This window comes from Mandrillus leucophaeus, unplaced genomic scaffold (assembly GCF_000951045.1).
Source record: "Mandrillus leucophaeus isolate KB7577 unplaced genomic scaffold, Mleu.le_1.0 Scaffold681, whole genome shotgun sequence".
NCBI lineage: Eukaryota > Metazoa > Chordata > Mammalia > Primates > Cercopithecidae > Mandrillus > Mandrillus leucophaeus.
In genome coordinates this window covers 1,048,482-1,062,958 of record NW_012107375.1, presented here as the reverse complement: position 1 = coordinate 1,062,958, position 14,477 = coordinate 1,048,482, and the positions used below count along the sequence as shown (strand labels likewise).

The window sequence follows — 14,477 nt, the reverse complement described above, 5'->3', positions numbered from 1 at the left end:
CCTTTTTTTTTTTTTTTTTTTGAGCCGGAGTTTTGCTTTTGTTGCCCAGGCTGGAGTGCAGTGGCGTGATCTCAGCTCATTGCAACCTCCGCCTGCCAGATTCAAGCAATTCTCCTGCCTCAGCGTCCTGAGTAGCTGGGCATGCGCCACTATGCCCAGCTAATTTTGTATTTTTAGTAGAGACAGGGTTTCTCCTTGTTGGTCAGACTGGTCTCGCGCTCCTGACCCCAGGTGGTCCACCCACCTTGGCCTTCCAAAGTGCTGGGATTACAGGCATGAGCCACCATGCCTGGCCGCTTCATTCCCTTTTATGGCTGCATAATACTCCATCGTGTGGCCAGACCACATTCCATTTGTCTGTTCACTTGCTAACAGATATCGAGGATGGGCTTGCCTTTGGTGATCATAAACAGTGCTGTTAACAGTGGGTCCAGGTGTTTGCATGGATGTTTGCTTTCATTTCTCTTGGGTAGTTGCCTCGGAGTGACCTGGAGCATCACCCAGTCCCTCTGTGGTCAACTGAGGAACTGCCAGGCTCTTCCCAAGGCAGTTGGGCCATTCTGTGTGCCTGCCAGTGTAGCCGAGGGAGCCTCTGAGTCTCCTCCAGGCTGCTCATGCCCTTACCCTTGCCCCTGTGCCCTACAGGTGAATGTGGGAGCTGGCAGCCACCCCAACAAGGTCAAAGTATATGGCCCCGGAGTGGCCAAGACAGGGCTCAAGGCCCACGAGCCCACCTACTTCACTGTGGACTGCGCCGAGGCTGGCCAGGGTAAGGCCTGGCTGTAGGTGGGAGGGCAGGTGGCTGGGATGTCCCTGCGAGGTCTCAGCCTCCGTTCCTCTCCCCGCCGCAGGGGATGTCAGCATCGGTATCAAGTGTGCCCCTGGAGTGGTAGGTCCCGCTGAAGCTGACATCGACTTCGACATCATCCGCAACGACAATGACACCTTCACGGTCAAGTACACACCCCGGGGGGCTGGCAGCTACACCATTATGGTCCTCTTTGCTGACCAGGTGAGTGCTGTGCTCCTGACCGCTAAGATGTCATTGCAGATAATGTCTGCCCTCCTCTAAGGCCTTCTCCTCCCACTGCTTGCAGGCCACGCCCACCAGCCCCATCCGAGTCAAGGTGGAGCCCTCTCATGACGCCAGTAAGGTGAAGGCTGAGGGCCCTGGCCTCAGTCGCACTGGTGAGTACAGGTACCCCATGGAAGGGTGTGGGGCATCAAGGGTAGGAGGGCTTAGGGCAGGGTGCCCCTACACGGTCCCTATGTGTTCCTCAGGTGTCGAGCTTGGCAAGCCCACCCACTTCACAGTCAATGCGAAAGCCGCTGGCAAAGGCAAGCTGGACGTCCAGTTCTCAGGACTCACCAAGGGGGATGCAGTGCGAGACGTGGACATCATCGACCACCATGACAACACCTACACAGTCAAGTACACGCCTGTGCAGCAGGTAGCCGCGCCCTCCACTACGGTGACCGAGTTCCCAGCCTCCTCACACAGCTCCGAGGGACTTACTGCCCACCCTCATTCCTTACCTGGGAAAGGGCAGGCATGGAGGCCCAGGAGGGGGTTGGGGAGCAATTCTAGTGTCTCTAAATGCCCCCTTCCCTTCTGCACCCTTCCTAGGGTCCAGTAGGCGTCAATGTCACTTATGGAGGGGATCCCATCCCTAAGAGCCCTTTCTCGGTGGCAGTATCTCCAAGCCTGGACCTCAGCAAGATCAAGGTGTCTGGCCTGGGAGAGAGTAAGTAGTTGGGGCCCTTGTCGCAAAGGCCTTGTCACATAGGCACCCCCAGCCCGAGTGTCATCCCAGGGATTGACTGAGCTGGGTGTCATGTCTCTCTCCTTCCCTTCATCGTTTCTACAGAGGTGGACGTTGGCAAAGACCAGGAGTTCACAGTCAAATCAAAGGGTGCTGGTGGTCAAGGCAAAGTGGCATCCAAGATTGTGGGCCCCTCAGGTGCAGCAGTGCCCTGCAAGGTGGAGCCAGGCCTCGGAGCTGACAGCAGTGTGGTGCGCTTCGTGCCTCGTGAGGAAGGACCCTATGAGGTGGAGGTGACCTATGACGGCGTGCCTGTGCCTGGCAGCCCCTTTCCTGTGGAAGCTGTGGCCCCTACCAAGCCTAGCAAGGTAACTGGGGTATGGGAGGCCCTAAGGGTAGAACCTACTGTGTTCTCTGAGGGCCCAGAGGGCACCCCATCTTCTCCAGACCTGCCCTCAATCCTCCTTTTTTTTTTTTTTCTGAGACAGACCGTTAACCTTGACCCCGTTTAAGTGAGAGTAAAGGGGAGGAGGGAGACAGAAACCCATAAAAAGTCATCAGGGTTAAAGTATTTTTTTTTCTTTTTTTTTTTTTTTTTTTTTTTTTTGAGAAAGAGTCTCACTCTGTCGCCCAGGCTGAAGTGCACTGGCGCGATCTCGGCTCACTGCACCTTCTGCCTCCCGGCTTTAAGCGATACTCCTGCCTCAGCCTCCCAAGTAGCTGGGATTACAGGTGCCCGCCACCACGCCTGGCTAATTTTTGTATTTTTAGTAGAGACGAGATTTCACCATGTTGGCCAGGCTGTTCTCAAACTCCTGATCTCAGGTGATCCACCTGCCTTGGCCTCCCAAAGGGCTGGGATTATAAGTGTGAGCCACCGCGCCCGTCCCTCCTTTTTGTCCTTATGACTGATGGATGGCCCATCTGGCAGGCAGCCTGGGCCCACCAGCATCCCTGTTTGGTGAGGGCAGGAAGCCAGGGCAAGGGGAGGCAGGTGGAGAGTCAGGCAGGAGGTCTGGGGTCAGGGGCATAGCATGGCCTTGGCTTCTGACCCCTTCTTCCCTCAGGTGAAGGCGTTTGGGCCGGGGCTGCAGGGAGGCAGTGCAGGCTCCCCCGCCCGCTTCACCATTGACACCAAGGGCGCCGGCACAGGTGGCCTGGGCTTGACAGTGGAGGGCCCCTGCGAGGCACAGCTCGAGTGCTTGGACAACGGGGACGGCACATGTTCCGTGTCCTATGTGCCCACCGAGCCCGGGGACTACAACATCAACATCCTCTTCGCTGACACCCACATCCCTGGCTCCCCATTCAAGGCCCATGTGGTTCCCTGCTTTGACGCATCCAAAGTCAAGTGCTCAGGCCCTGGGCTGGAGCGGGCCACCGCTGGGGAAGTGGGCCAATTCCAAGTAGACTGCTCGAGCGCAGGCAGTGCAGAGCTGACCATTGAGATCTGCTCAGAGGCGGGGCTGCCAGCCGAGGTGTACATCCAGGACCACGGCGACGGCACGCACACCATCACATACATTCCTCTCTGCCCTGGGGCCTACACTGTCACCATCAAGTACGGCGGCCAGCCTGTGCCCAACTTCCCCAGCAAGCTGCAGGTGGAGCCCGCAGTGGACACTTCCGGCGTCCAGTGTTACGGGCCTGGGATTGAGGGCCAGGGTGAGTTGCCCTGCCGTGGGGTATGTGGCAGTGGGGACACAGGGACCAGAACCTCAGAGCCCCAAGCCTCCTGTGTCCCTTTGCAGGTGTCTTCCGTGAGGCCACCACTGAGTTCAGTGTGGACGCCCGGGCTCTGACACAGACCGGAGGGCCGCACGTCAAGGCCCGTGTGGCCAACCCCTCAGGCAACCTGACAGAGACCTACGTTCAGGACCGAGGCGACGGCACGTACAAAGTGGAGTACACGCCTTACGAGGAGGGTGCGTGCTGGGGCTCCCACAGGCTGGTGGACGGTGGTGGGTGGGGTGGCCCGGGCTCCTCCTGACCTGGCCTGCACTCCTCCAGGACTGCACTCGGTGGACGTGACCTATGACGGCAGCCCCGTGCCCAGCAGCCCCTTCCAGGTGCCCGTGACTGAGGGCTGCGACCCCTCCCGGGTGCGTGTCCATGGGCCAGGCATCCAAAGTGGCACCACCAACAAGCCCAACAAGTTCACTGTGGAGACCAGGTGAGGGAGCCCCCAGGAGCCTGGGTGGCCAGTAGGCCTGGGAACCCCAGGAATGACCGGCTGTCTGTTTGGACCAGGGGAGCTGGCACGGGCGGCCTGGGCCTGGCTGTAGAGGGCCCCTCCGAGGCCAAGATGTCCTGCATGGATAACAAGGATGGCAGCTGCTCAGTTGAGTACATTCCTTATGAGGCTGGCACCTACAGCCTCAATGTCACCTATGGTGGCCATCAAGTGCCAGGTGAGGAGGTGGCAGCCAGGGCAGGGCTGGGACTGTCTACTCCTCCCCACCCTGTCTCATACAGCTGCCATATCTTTGCCCCAACCCTCAGGCAGTCCTTTCAAGGTCCCTGTGCATGATGTGACAGATGCGTCCAAGGTCAAGTGCTCTGGGCCCGGCCTGAGCCCAGGCATGGTTCGTGCCAACCTTCCTCAGTCCTTCCAGGTGGACACAAGCAAGGCTGGTGTGGCCCCACTGCAGGTCAAAGTGCAAGGGCCCAAAGGTGAGTGTTTGCATGCCTGGAGCCGGGGGTCGGGAGGCCCAGAGTGCAGAAGGGGTGCAAGTGTATAGGTGTTTTCGAAAGAGCCTCAGATGACAGTGCATCCAGGAGGGGACTTAGAGGAGGTAGAGCAGATGGGACTTGGTCACTGAGCAGATGTGGCAGGAAGGCAGGCGGGCAAGGTTCCCAGCTGGCACCCAGATGGGTGTCTTTTGTGTCAGAGGGGGTCAAGGCTATTCCCAGGATCGGGCGGATGAGGATAAAGCGAGGTCTAGGCCTGGGGCTGGGTCCTGGCAGTCCAGTGTGGTGGGATAGGAATGGAGGCCTAGGAGACTAGCTAAGGCTCTGTCCCTGGGGCTGGGGCCAGGCCTGGTGGAGCCAGTGGACGTGGTGGACAACGCTGATGGCACCCAGACCGTCAATTATGTGCCCAGCCGAGAAGGGCCCTACAGCATCTCAGTACTGTATGGAGATGAAGAGGTGCCCCGGAGGTAAGAGGCAGGGCCTGCTGCCTGTGGGGAGTAGCCCAGGCTGGATGTTGAGAACCTGTCTGACTGCTCGTCACAACACCCATACCCACAGCCCCTTCAAGGTCAAGGTGCTGCCTACTCATGATGCCAGCAAGGTGAAGGCCAGTGGCCCCGGACTCAACACCACTGGCGTGCCGGCCAGCTTGCCCGTGGAGTTCACCATCGATGCAAAGGATGCTGGGGAGGGCCTGCTGGCTGTCCAGATCACGGTGAGCTCCACGAACAAGCAGGGGAGGCAAGGGGGCCTGGGCCCGGGAGGCTGGAGTGTGGGCTGTGGAGGCCAGTGTCTGATATCCCTGGGGAGCTGCACCAAGGAGGGCAGGGAAGGACAGGGCCCCTGTCTTTGGTTCGCTAAGGTTGTGACTACCTTAGGATAGTGGTGACAGGCACAGGCTTCCCCAGACATGCACTTGCTGTTAACTTTGAGCATGTCACCAAAGCCTTTTGTGCCTCAGTTTCCCCACCTGTAATATTCTCATGGGGCAGGTATAGGATAAAAACTTGAGAACACCCAGGTGAGCTCCTCCTAGTGCTGGACAGGCCCTGGGGCTGAGGATGGGTGCCAAGCTCCCTGGCTGTGCCTATTGTCATGTGGGGAGTGTGGGATGTTTTAGTCTCCATTCTGGACTCTGCCAGGTGCAGGCAGCCCTTTGGGCCATAGCAGTTGAGAGGCCTGAGGCCCAGAGGCTGTCCCTGTAGCAGCCACGCTGGGCGCTTTCCAGGAGCGCCTGAGGCAGGCCTGGGGCTACTTGGTCTTGAGCCAACTGCCTCCCCTGCCTCTGCCACACAGGATCCGGAAGGCAAGCCGAAGAAGACACACATCCAAGACAACCATGACGGCACGTATACAGTGGCCTATGTGCCAGATGTGACGGGTCGCTACACCATCCTCATCAAGTATGGTGGTGACGAGATCCCCTTCTCCCCGTACCGCGTGCGTGCCGTGCCCACCGGGGACGCCAGCAAGTGCACAGTCACAGGTGAGCCAGCCTGCCGTTGGCCGCTGCGGCGCTCGGCACGGGGCTTGGGTTGTGCCTGTGTGCAAGGGCTCGCTGCTTGGGGCGGCGTGTGGGAGTGGGGGCTGCCCCCTTGAGTGACTCACCTGACCTTTCTCCTTGCTCTCTGCCTTCTCACCTCAGTGTCAATCGGAGGTCACGGGCTAGGTAAGCTGCTTGCTGGGGCCACTCCCAATGCCCCTCTTGTCCAGAGGGGCAACTTCCTTTCCTCTTGGAGCCGATACCCAGGACAGTTCCAGCTGCAGCTCTAGGCAGGGACAGAGTTGGGGGGGGGGGCGCAGAAGATGAGGCTGTGGGCTGGAGGGCGAGGGCCCAGGGAGGCTTCCGGAGCTGAGCATGACCGCTCCGGCTCTCCCCCTCTCTGGGCCTTTATTTCCCCGAGAACTCGGGTTGCAGCTGAGAGCTTTGGGGTGAGGTGCATCCTGAGAGGCACCCCACTGGGGACTTTGGGGTCTCGGGATCTTGGCACCCAGGGAAGCACAAGGGTTCCTGTGTGGGCTGAGGGAACAAGGGGTCTCCCTGACTCAGTGGGAGCCCCAGCCCTGGCCAGATCCACAGACCCCCATCCCCACCTTCCAGGGGCCTCTGCGTCCCGGGCTGGGGGAGGTGCATGAGCGGGTGGGGCTGGCTGGTAGTGCAGTAGCGCCAGTATCGACTGCTTGGGCGGCCAGCATGGCGGGGCCCGGCCCAGCCTCAGAGCCCCAAAGTGCATTCTGTGACCCGTCTCCCTCCTTCCCCCTTCCCCCATCCCCCAGCAGTGACGTTATTCAGACATTCCCCAACAGGCATGGAGGGTCACCTGCCCCAGCCAGGGACACCCGGGAATGCTGATGAGAGGCTACAGGCCTGGCATTTGGGCAAGGTGGCTAAGGAAAGGGTTAGAGGGTGGCTGGAGTTTTGCGGCAGGAGCGAGATGGCTTTATAGAACAGGCCGTAGGTAGGATCTGATGTGACAGGCGTGTGTGTGCAGGGCTGGGGAGGCTGGGGAGTGCTGATTGCAGGGCCTTGGGGGCTTTGGGGGTGGGAGCAAGACTCAGTAACCTCATTTCCCTGGCTATTGTTTGCAGAATGGAGACAGGGAGGGGGGCGGTGCTGAAGTTGCTCTCCGGCAAGCTTGGTGGCCAGGGGGCTTCAGTGAGAGCCAAATTAGGAGGCATACTTTGAGGATGGAGTGGCTCAGACCTGCGGATGGCCAGCCTGGAGCTGGGCAGGGAAAGTGGGGAGAGTTGGGTACCTGTGAGGTTGGGGTCCAAGACACTAACTAGATGTCATGGGGTGGGCATGAATGAAGCCTCCCAGGGCAGCGTGGGCAGCAGGCAGCCAGGTCTGGAGCTCAGGGGAGCTGCCTGGCCGCGGCAGGCCAGCATGGAGCCTAGTGCAGCAGGAGCCCTCGGCCGATAGCGGGACTTGGTGGCAGAGCCCCTCGAGCTTGGCCTTCAAGTGGGTTTCGTGTTCCTGGCTGCTTCCCTGGCAGGAGGCCAGGCTGCAGGGGACACTGTCACTGCCAGGCCTCACAGCCCACAGCCCCCCAAGCCTCCACGGCGGAGCTCCAGATCATAACGTCACTGTCTCTCCCCTTTCCTCGGGCACTCTGGGGCCCTGGAGCCTGCTCAGCTGCTCTGCCCTCGCAACCCAGCAGTGGTGGCTGTAGCTTGGGCCTCCTGTTCCCTGTCTCCCTGGGTGCTGTCCCCGCTCTGCCAAGCCTGCTGCACTGCGCTACTCGGGTGCTAACCCCACTGCCTTCCGCTTCCCCGTTCCCACTCCTGCCTGCACCAGGCTGCTTTTCACCGCGAGCCTTCTCAGTTGTCAGGAAACTCCGGTTTCACCATTAGGCCTGGGGGGTGGGGAGGCAAGTGTCACGTCCCCCCACGCTGCAGCAGGACTCTGCCTCACCGCGTCCACACACAGCAATGGGGGCCGGGGCCAGGCCACAGGGGTGCAGGCAGCCGTGTACCCAGCCAGATGCTGACGTTCAGCAGTGTGGGCCGTGGTGCTGGATGAGGCTGAGTAGGCAAGGGAGTGGCTGTCAACACTTAGGCTGGAGTGGGCCCTTCCTTTTCCTCCCAGGCACCTGGGTGCTACCGTCGGGCCCCTCCCACACGGGCACTTGAGGTGGTCAGGAGAACCCTTCCTGCCTTCTGAGAAACCACTCGCCATCCCAGCTTGGAGGGGCAAGAGGCCGGGCGGCCTGGCTGTGCTTGGTGGTGGCAATGAGAGGCCTGTGTGGGCGGCAGGCGGATGGGAACAACCTGAGCCCAAGCTCACACACTGGCCCCCCTTTGGGGACCCACCCTGCCCCACCAGGTGCTGGCATCGGCCCCACCATCCAGATCGGGGAGGAGACGGTGATCACCGTGGACACTAAGGCAGCAGGCAAAGGCAAAGTGACATGCACCGTGTGCACGCCTGATGGCTCAGAGGTAGATGTGGACGTGGTGGAGAATGAGGACGGCACTTTTGACATCTTCTACACGGCCCCCCAGCCGGGCAAATACATTATCTGTGTGCGCTTTGGTGGCGAGCACGTGCCCAACAGCCCCTTCCAAGTGACGGTGAGGAGGGGTGGGGGGTAGGTCAGCAGGGGCGTCTGGCAGGTCCTGGCCTGTTCCCCTGGGGCCCCTCTGTGACAACAGACTCTCCAGCAGCTCTCTGCTTTGCCCTGCAGGCTCTGGCTGGGGACCAGCCCTCGGTGCAGCCCCCGCTACGGTCTCAGCAGCTGGCCCCACAGTATACCTACGCCCAGGGCGGTCAGCAGACTTGGGTACGCCTGGCCAGCTAGGGACACTGGGGCTAGCCAGCTGGGTGTTCTTTGAGGCCCTATTTTACTATGTGTGAGGAGGGACCCCCAGATCCTCCCACTGCCCCTCACCCATGCCCTGTGTCTCCACTGCAGGCCCCAGAGAGGCCCCTGGTGGGTGTCAATGGGCTGGATATGACCAGCCTGAGGCCCTTTGACCTTGTCATCCCCTTCACCATCAAGAAGGGCGAGATCACAGGTGAGTGGGGACTAGGAAGGAGCTCGGGAGCCAAGGAGGCCAGATGGTGCCAAGGAGCTGCCCTGACCTCAGCCCCACTGCCCCACAGGGGAGGTTCGGATGCCCTCAGGCAAGGTGGCACAGCCTGCCATCACTGACAACAAAGATGGCACCGTGACCGTACGGTATGCACCCAGTGAGGCTGGCCTGCACGAGATGGACATCCGCTATGACAACATGCACATCCCAGGTGGGCCTGCCCTGCCTCTGCCCAATCCACTGCCACCACCTCACAGAGAGATGGGACTGGGGGACACATGAGGCTGCCATTCCACAAGGCCCTTCTTCCTGCCTCAGGAAGCCCCTTGCAGTTCTATGTGGATTATGTCAACTGCGGCCATGTCACTGCCTATGGACCTGGCCTCACCCACGGAGTAGTGAACAAGGCTGCCACTTTCACCGTCAACACCAAGGATGCAGGAGAGGGTGAGCAGTAGCTCCGGTCTTGACCTGCTCTGTGCCCAGGATGCCCTCACCGGGCTAAGGGCTGGACTCAGGAGATACTCCTGAATGGGGCTCCCTGCCCTGCTGCCCTGGCCATTGGGGCTCCTCAGTGTAGGCCAACTGGAGTGTCCCCAGCATAGTTCCCATGCTCACCCACGGCTCTCTCCAGGGGGCCTGTCTCTGGCCATCGAGGGCCCGTCCAAAGCAGAAATCAGCTGCACTGACAACCAGGATGGGACATGCAGCGTCTCCTACCTGCCTGTGTTGCCGGGTGACTACAGCATCCTAGTCAAGTACAATGAACAGCACATCCCAGGCAGCCCCTTCACGGCCCGGGTCACAGGTGGGTGGCACTGGGAGCAGTGACAAACGGGTGGCAGCATGGGCATGGTCTCCCATGGCTGGACACACAGTGATGGCTGGCCTGCCCCCACCAGGTGACGACTCCATGCGTATGTCCCACCTAAAGGTGGGCTCTGCTGCCGACATCCCCATCAACATCTCAGAGACGGATCTCAGCCTGCTGACGGCCACTGTGGTCCCGCCCTCAGGCCGGGAGGAGCCCTGTTTGCTGAAGCGGCTGCGTAATGGCCACGTGGGTAAGTGGCCGAAGGGTCCAGGGGTTTCAGAAAGGCAGCAGTCTGTGGGAACCCACGCCTTCCCTGACTGACAGCCCTGCCCTGTGTCCAGGGATTTCATTCGTGCCCAAGGAGACAGGGGAGCACCTGGTGCACGTGAAGAAAAACGGCCAGCACGTGGCCAGCAGCCCCATCCCGGTGGTGATCAGCCAGTCGGAAATCGGGGATGCCAGCCGCGTTCGGGTCTCTGGCCAGGGCCTTCACGAAGGCCACACCTTTGAGCCTGCAGAGTTTATCATTGATACCCGAGATGCAGGTAGGCAGTGGCTGCCCACCAGCTGGGGTGGGAAAACACTGCATAGCACCGAAGCTCAGGGGTATCCATTCCCCAGGCTATGGTGGGCTCAGCCTGTCCATTGAGGGCCCCAGCAAGGTGGACATCAACACAGAGGACCTGGAGGATGGGACGTGCAGGGTCACCTACTGCCCCACAGAGCCTGGCAACTACATCATCAACATCAAGTTTGCCGACCAGCACGTGCCTGGTGAGTGCAGCAGTGCCTCGGCAGCCCCCGTCACTACACCAGGGCCCACATGCGGTATGTGACCGGAGGGGCGTGGGCCGTGCTTTCTTCCTGCAGGCAGCCCCTTCTCTGTGAAAGTGACAGGCGAGGGCCGGGTGAAAGAGAGCATCACCCGCAGGCGTCGGGCTCCTTCAGTGGCCAACGTTGGCAGTCATTGTGATCTCAGCCTAAAGATCCCTGGTAGGGGCTGTGGGGAGCCTGGGGAGGGGTCCTGGGGCTCAAGCAGCCCCAAGAGGAGGGGTGGAGCCCAGGGCTGCTGCTCACTAGCCCATCCCCACCCTGCAGAAATTAGCATCCAGGATATGACAGCCCAGGTGACCAGCCCATCGGGCAAGAGCCATGAGGCCGAGATCGTGGAAGGGGAGAACCACACCTACTGTATCCGCTTTGTTCCTGCTGAGATGGGCACACACACAGTCAGCGTCAAGTACAAGGGCCAGCACGTGCCTGGGAGCCCCTTCCAGTTCACCGTGGGGCCCCTAGGGGAAGGGGGAGCCCACAAGGTCCGAGCTGGGGGCCCTGGCCTGGAGAGGGCTGAAGCTGGAGTGCCAGGTAGGCCTGCTCACACGCTGAGCGCTCGCTCTCCTGCGTTGGCCGGGGTGGGGTTGGGGGTGGAGGAAGGAGCTGGCAGACATGTCTACCTTGGCTATGCCTGGAGGGGGCCAAGGCTGGTGGAGCAGCCTTCAGTGAGGACGCACTGTTCTCCCACAGCCGAATTCAGTATCTGGACCCGGGAAGCTGGTGCCGGAGGCCTGGCCATTGCTGTCGAGGGCCCCAGCAAGGCTGAGATCTCTTTCGAGGACCGCAAGGACGGCTCCTGTGGTGTGGCTTATGTGGTCCAGGAGCCAGGTACTGGGAACCTGGCTGGGGTTGGAGGAGGTGGGGCCTGAGTGTGGGTATTGGACCCAGGGATTGCACAAATGGCCCTGCGTGGCACTCACTCTTCACTTTCAGGTCCCAGGGCCACCCAGGCTGTTCGTGGGAGGCGGGAGGCCCAAAGGCTGATGAACCGGTCTTACGCTCTTTCCCTGCCCAGGTGACTACGAAGTCTCAGTCAAGTTCAACGAGGAACACATTCCCGACAGCCCCTTCGTGGTGCCTGTGGCTTCTCCGTCTGGCGATGCCCGCCGCCTCACTGTTTCTAGCCTTCAGGTGAGGCACTGAGAGAAACCGCCCACCTGCGGCTCCTGGGCCCGGACAGACCAGAGCTACCGCAGAGAGCAGGCCTCGGCCCTGTGTCCAGTGACCCCCTGGCCCAGCTCTGGGTTCCAGGCCTCTGCTCTGGCCGGGTGCAGCCCACGCTTGGGGTCGGCAGGAAATATCCTGCCCACCACGTGGAGTTTTTCTCGTGTCTCAGGTCTAAAGGCTTTGAACAGAAGCCTGTGCCCCTTGAGCACCAGGGCTGTGGTTTAAAGAGGGACAGCCTGCCAAGGCTGGGTGCTGCCCACAGGGTGGGGCCGCCCTCCCTTCCTGCCACCTGGGTGTGTGTGATGGCAGAGTGTGGGGGCAGGCGTGGGGATGTGTGCCTGTGGCTTGCTGCCCCTTGCAAATCAGTGGCTCTCCCTCTTTAAACCAAGTTGGACGCCAGATGGGTAAGTGCAACCCGCGGGCCTCCTGCTCCTGGGGCCTTTCCTTTCTCCCTTGCCCTTGCCCTGGCCCAAGCCCCCCATCTAACCATGTCTGCTGTGCTTCCAGGAGTCAGGGCTAAAGGTCAACCAGCCAGCCTCTTTTGCAGTCAGCCTGAATGGGGCCAAGGGGGCGATCGATGCCAAGGTGCACAGCCCCTCAGGAGCCCTGGAGGAGTGCTATGTCACAGAAATTGACCAAGGTGAGGCCCTGTCCCCGCCCGGCTGCCCTGCCCTGCTGGCTGGAAGCAGGCTGAGAGTACAAAAGGAAGGTACCGCTTCTGTAAGCAGCCAAGACGGGGCCCCATCTCCTGGCCCCCCTAAGCCAAGCAACCCTTTCCCAATTGGTGACCCAAGCCATTGGGAATGTGGCTCGCCGCCCATGGCTGTTAGGAAGGCCTTCTACCCTGAAGTACCATGCTGTCGCCACAGGCAAAGACTCAAAGTCCAGCCTCAGTGCTGCTCGGCCCTTTAGCCATGGCCATGGTACTTGTGCACAGGCCTGGGGCAACCTTGGGGGTAAGAGGAGCCCAGTGGGCTTCATTTCACAGCCTAGTCCTGCCCTTCCCAGCTGCGTGACCTGAAGCAAGTTCCTGCCTGTCTCTGAGCCTGTTAACATGCAGGGGATATGTTGTTCACGGTAACCTTTCTTAGGAGGCAGCGAGGCCTGGGTTTGGCTTGTAAAAGATTTCTGTCCCAATGCACCCTGGCAGTGGGCAGCTTGAGTGTCTAAAGCTTCGGCCCTCGGGAGGTCTGCTGCAGGGTGCAGGTGCCCAGCATGGCTGGGCTCACACTGATGGACCAGCAAAACGGGTAGGGCCAGGGTTGAGGCTATTCCTCAGACACCATTTGCTGGTTTGAGGAGGAGCCCCAGGCCCACAGCATGGCTCCCTGCTCCTCAGATAAATATGCTGTGCGCTTCATCCCTCGGGAGAATGGTGTTTACCTGATTGACGTCAAGTTCAATGGTACCCACATCCCTGGAAGCCCCTTCAAGATCCGAGTTGGGGAGCCCGGTCATGGAGGGGACCCAGGCTTGGTGTCTGCTTACGGAGCAGGCCTGGAAGGCGGTGTCACAGGTAAGTCTGTGGGTGCGGCTGCAGGTGTGCATGCAGCTGTTAGACCCCTGCCTCCAAGCTCTTGGTGACAACGGGAGGCATCTGGAGGTGACAAGCCTGTGCTGGGTGGCTGAGGACAGGGAGGCAGACCAGTCTGGCTCTGCCTGACCTCCTGTGCTCCCAGGGAGCCCAGCTGAGTTCATCGTGAACACGAGCAATGCAGGAGCTGGTGCCCTGTCGGTGACCATTGATGGCCCCTCCAAGGTGAAGATGGATTGCCAGGAGTGCCCTGAGGGCTACCGTGTCACCTATACCCCCATGGCACCTGGCAGCTACCTCATCTCCATCAAGTATGGTGGCCCCTATCACATTGGGGGCAGCCCCTTCAAGGCCAAAGTCACCGGTAAGCCTGGAGCCAAGCTGTTGGTACCTGCCCAATGCCTGGCACCATGGCCACCTCTTAGCCCCACCCACTCTGCCCTGCAGGCCCCCGTCTCGTCAGCAACCACAGCCTCCACGAGACATCATCAGTATTTGTAGACTCTCTGACCAAGGCCACCTGCGCCCCCCAGCATGGGGCTCCGGGTCCTGGGCCTGCTGACGCCGCCAAGGTGGTGGCCAAGGGCCTGGGACTGAGCAAGGCCTACATAGGCCAGAAGAGCAGCTTCACGGTAGACTGCAGCAAAGCAGGTGGGCAAACTCGGGCCCCCGGCTCACCTTCCCACCAAAATGAGGCCAGAAATCACAGGACGGCCAGTATCTGAGAGAGGGGGGACCACCTTTGGGGTATGGCTGTCACTTCTAGAGCCACCTCCTGGACCCTCAAACAAAGGCCAGGGAGGAACTGGAATCTGCTAAGCCAGCCTGGGTTGGGGAGGTGCTGGCAGCTCTTTAGCAAGAGAGAACTGTCACCCCAGAACTGGCTAGGGACAGGACAGGAGAGAGGACACCAGCGGGAGGAAGGGGGCTGGGACCTGTGACTGAGGACCCCTCTTGCCTCAGGCAACAACATGCTGCTGGTGGGGGTTCATGGCCCAAGGACCCCCTGCGAGGAGATCCTGGTGAAGCACGTGGGCAGCCGGCTCTACAGCGTGTCCTACCTGCTCAAGGACAAGGGGGAGTACACACTGGTGGTCAAGTGGGGCGACGAGCACATCCCAGGCAGCCCCTACCG

At 60.7% G+C, this 14,477-nt stretch overlaps 1 protein-coding gene across 1 annotated transcript in view; it reads left to right on the top strand.

Annotated features, from left to right (window-relative positions):
* The window catches only part of FLNA (filamin A, alpha), a 43,396-nt gene that overhangs the window by 12,655 nt on the left and 16,264 nt on the right, over window positions 1–14,477 (top strand). Inside the window, exons 14-45 of the mRNA XM_012002297.1 lie at window positions 646–769; window positions 852–1,012; window positions 1,098–1,188; window positions 1,282–1,451; window positions 1,628–1,745; window positions 1,869–2,131; window positions 2,831–3,428; window positions 3,515–3,688; window positions 3,774–3,936; window positions 4,014–4,174; window positions 4,266–4,436; window positions 4,801–4,924; window positions 5,016–5,172; window positions 5,754–5,943; window positions 6,103–6,126; window positions 8,284–8,531; window positions 8,645–8,740; window positions 8,873–8,975; window positions 9,064–9,204; window positions 9,312–9,440; window positions 9,896–10,057; window positions 10,149–10,352; window positions 10,429–10,581; window positions 10,678–10,800; window positions 10,906–11,172; window positions 11,332–11,469; window positions 11,657–11,772; window positions 12,316–12,448; window positions 13,148–13,328; window positions 13,492–13,706; window positions 13,790–13,993; window positions 14,306–14,477. Of these exons, the coding sequence (XP_011857687.1) occupies window positions 646–769; window positions 852–1,012; window positions 1,098–1,188; window positions 1,282–1,451; window positions 1,628–1,745; window positions 1,869–2,131; window positions 2,831–3,428; window positions 3,515–3,688; window positions 3,774–3,936; window positions 4,014–4,174; window positions 4,266–4,436; window positions 4,801–4,924; window positions 5,016–5,172; window positions 5,754–5,943; window positions 6,103–6,126; window positions 8,284–8,531; window positions 8,645–8,740; window positions 8,873–8,975; window positions 9,064–9,204; window positions 9,312–9,440; window positions 9,896–10,057; window positions 10,149–10,352; window positions 10,429–10,581; window positions 10,678–10,800; window positions 10,906–11,172; window positions 11,332–11,469; window positions 11,657–11,772; window positions 12,316–12,448; window positions 13,148–13,328; window positions 13,492–13,706; window positions 13,790–13,993; window positions 14,306–14,477 (5,474 nt within the window). The remainder of the gene's footprint in view (window positions 1–645; window positions 770–851; window positions 1,013–1,097; window positions 1,189–1,281; window positions 1,452–1,627; window positions 1,746–1,868; window positions 2,132–2,830; window positions 3,429–3,514; window positions 3,689–3,773; window positions 3,937–4,013; window positions 4,175–4,265; window positions 4,437–4,800; window positions 4,925–5,015; window positions 5,173–5,753; window positions 5,944–6,102; window positions 6,127–8,283; window positions 8,532–8,644; window positions 8,741–8,872; window positions 8,976–9,063; window positions 9,205–9,311; window positions 9,441–9,895; window positions 10,058–10,148; window positions 10,353–10,428; window positions 10,582–10,677; window positions 10,801–10,905; window positions 11,173–11,331; window positions 11,470–11,656; window positions 11,773–12,315; window positions 12,449–13,147; window positions 13,329–13,491; window positions 13,707–13,789; window positions 13,994–14,305) is intronic.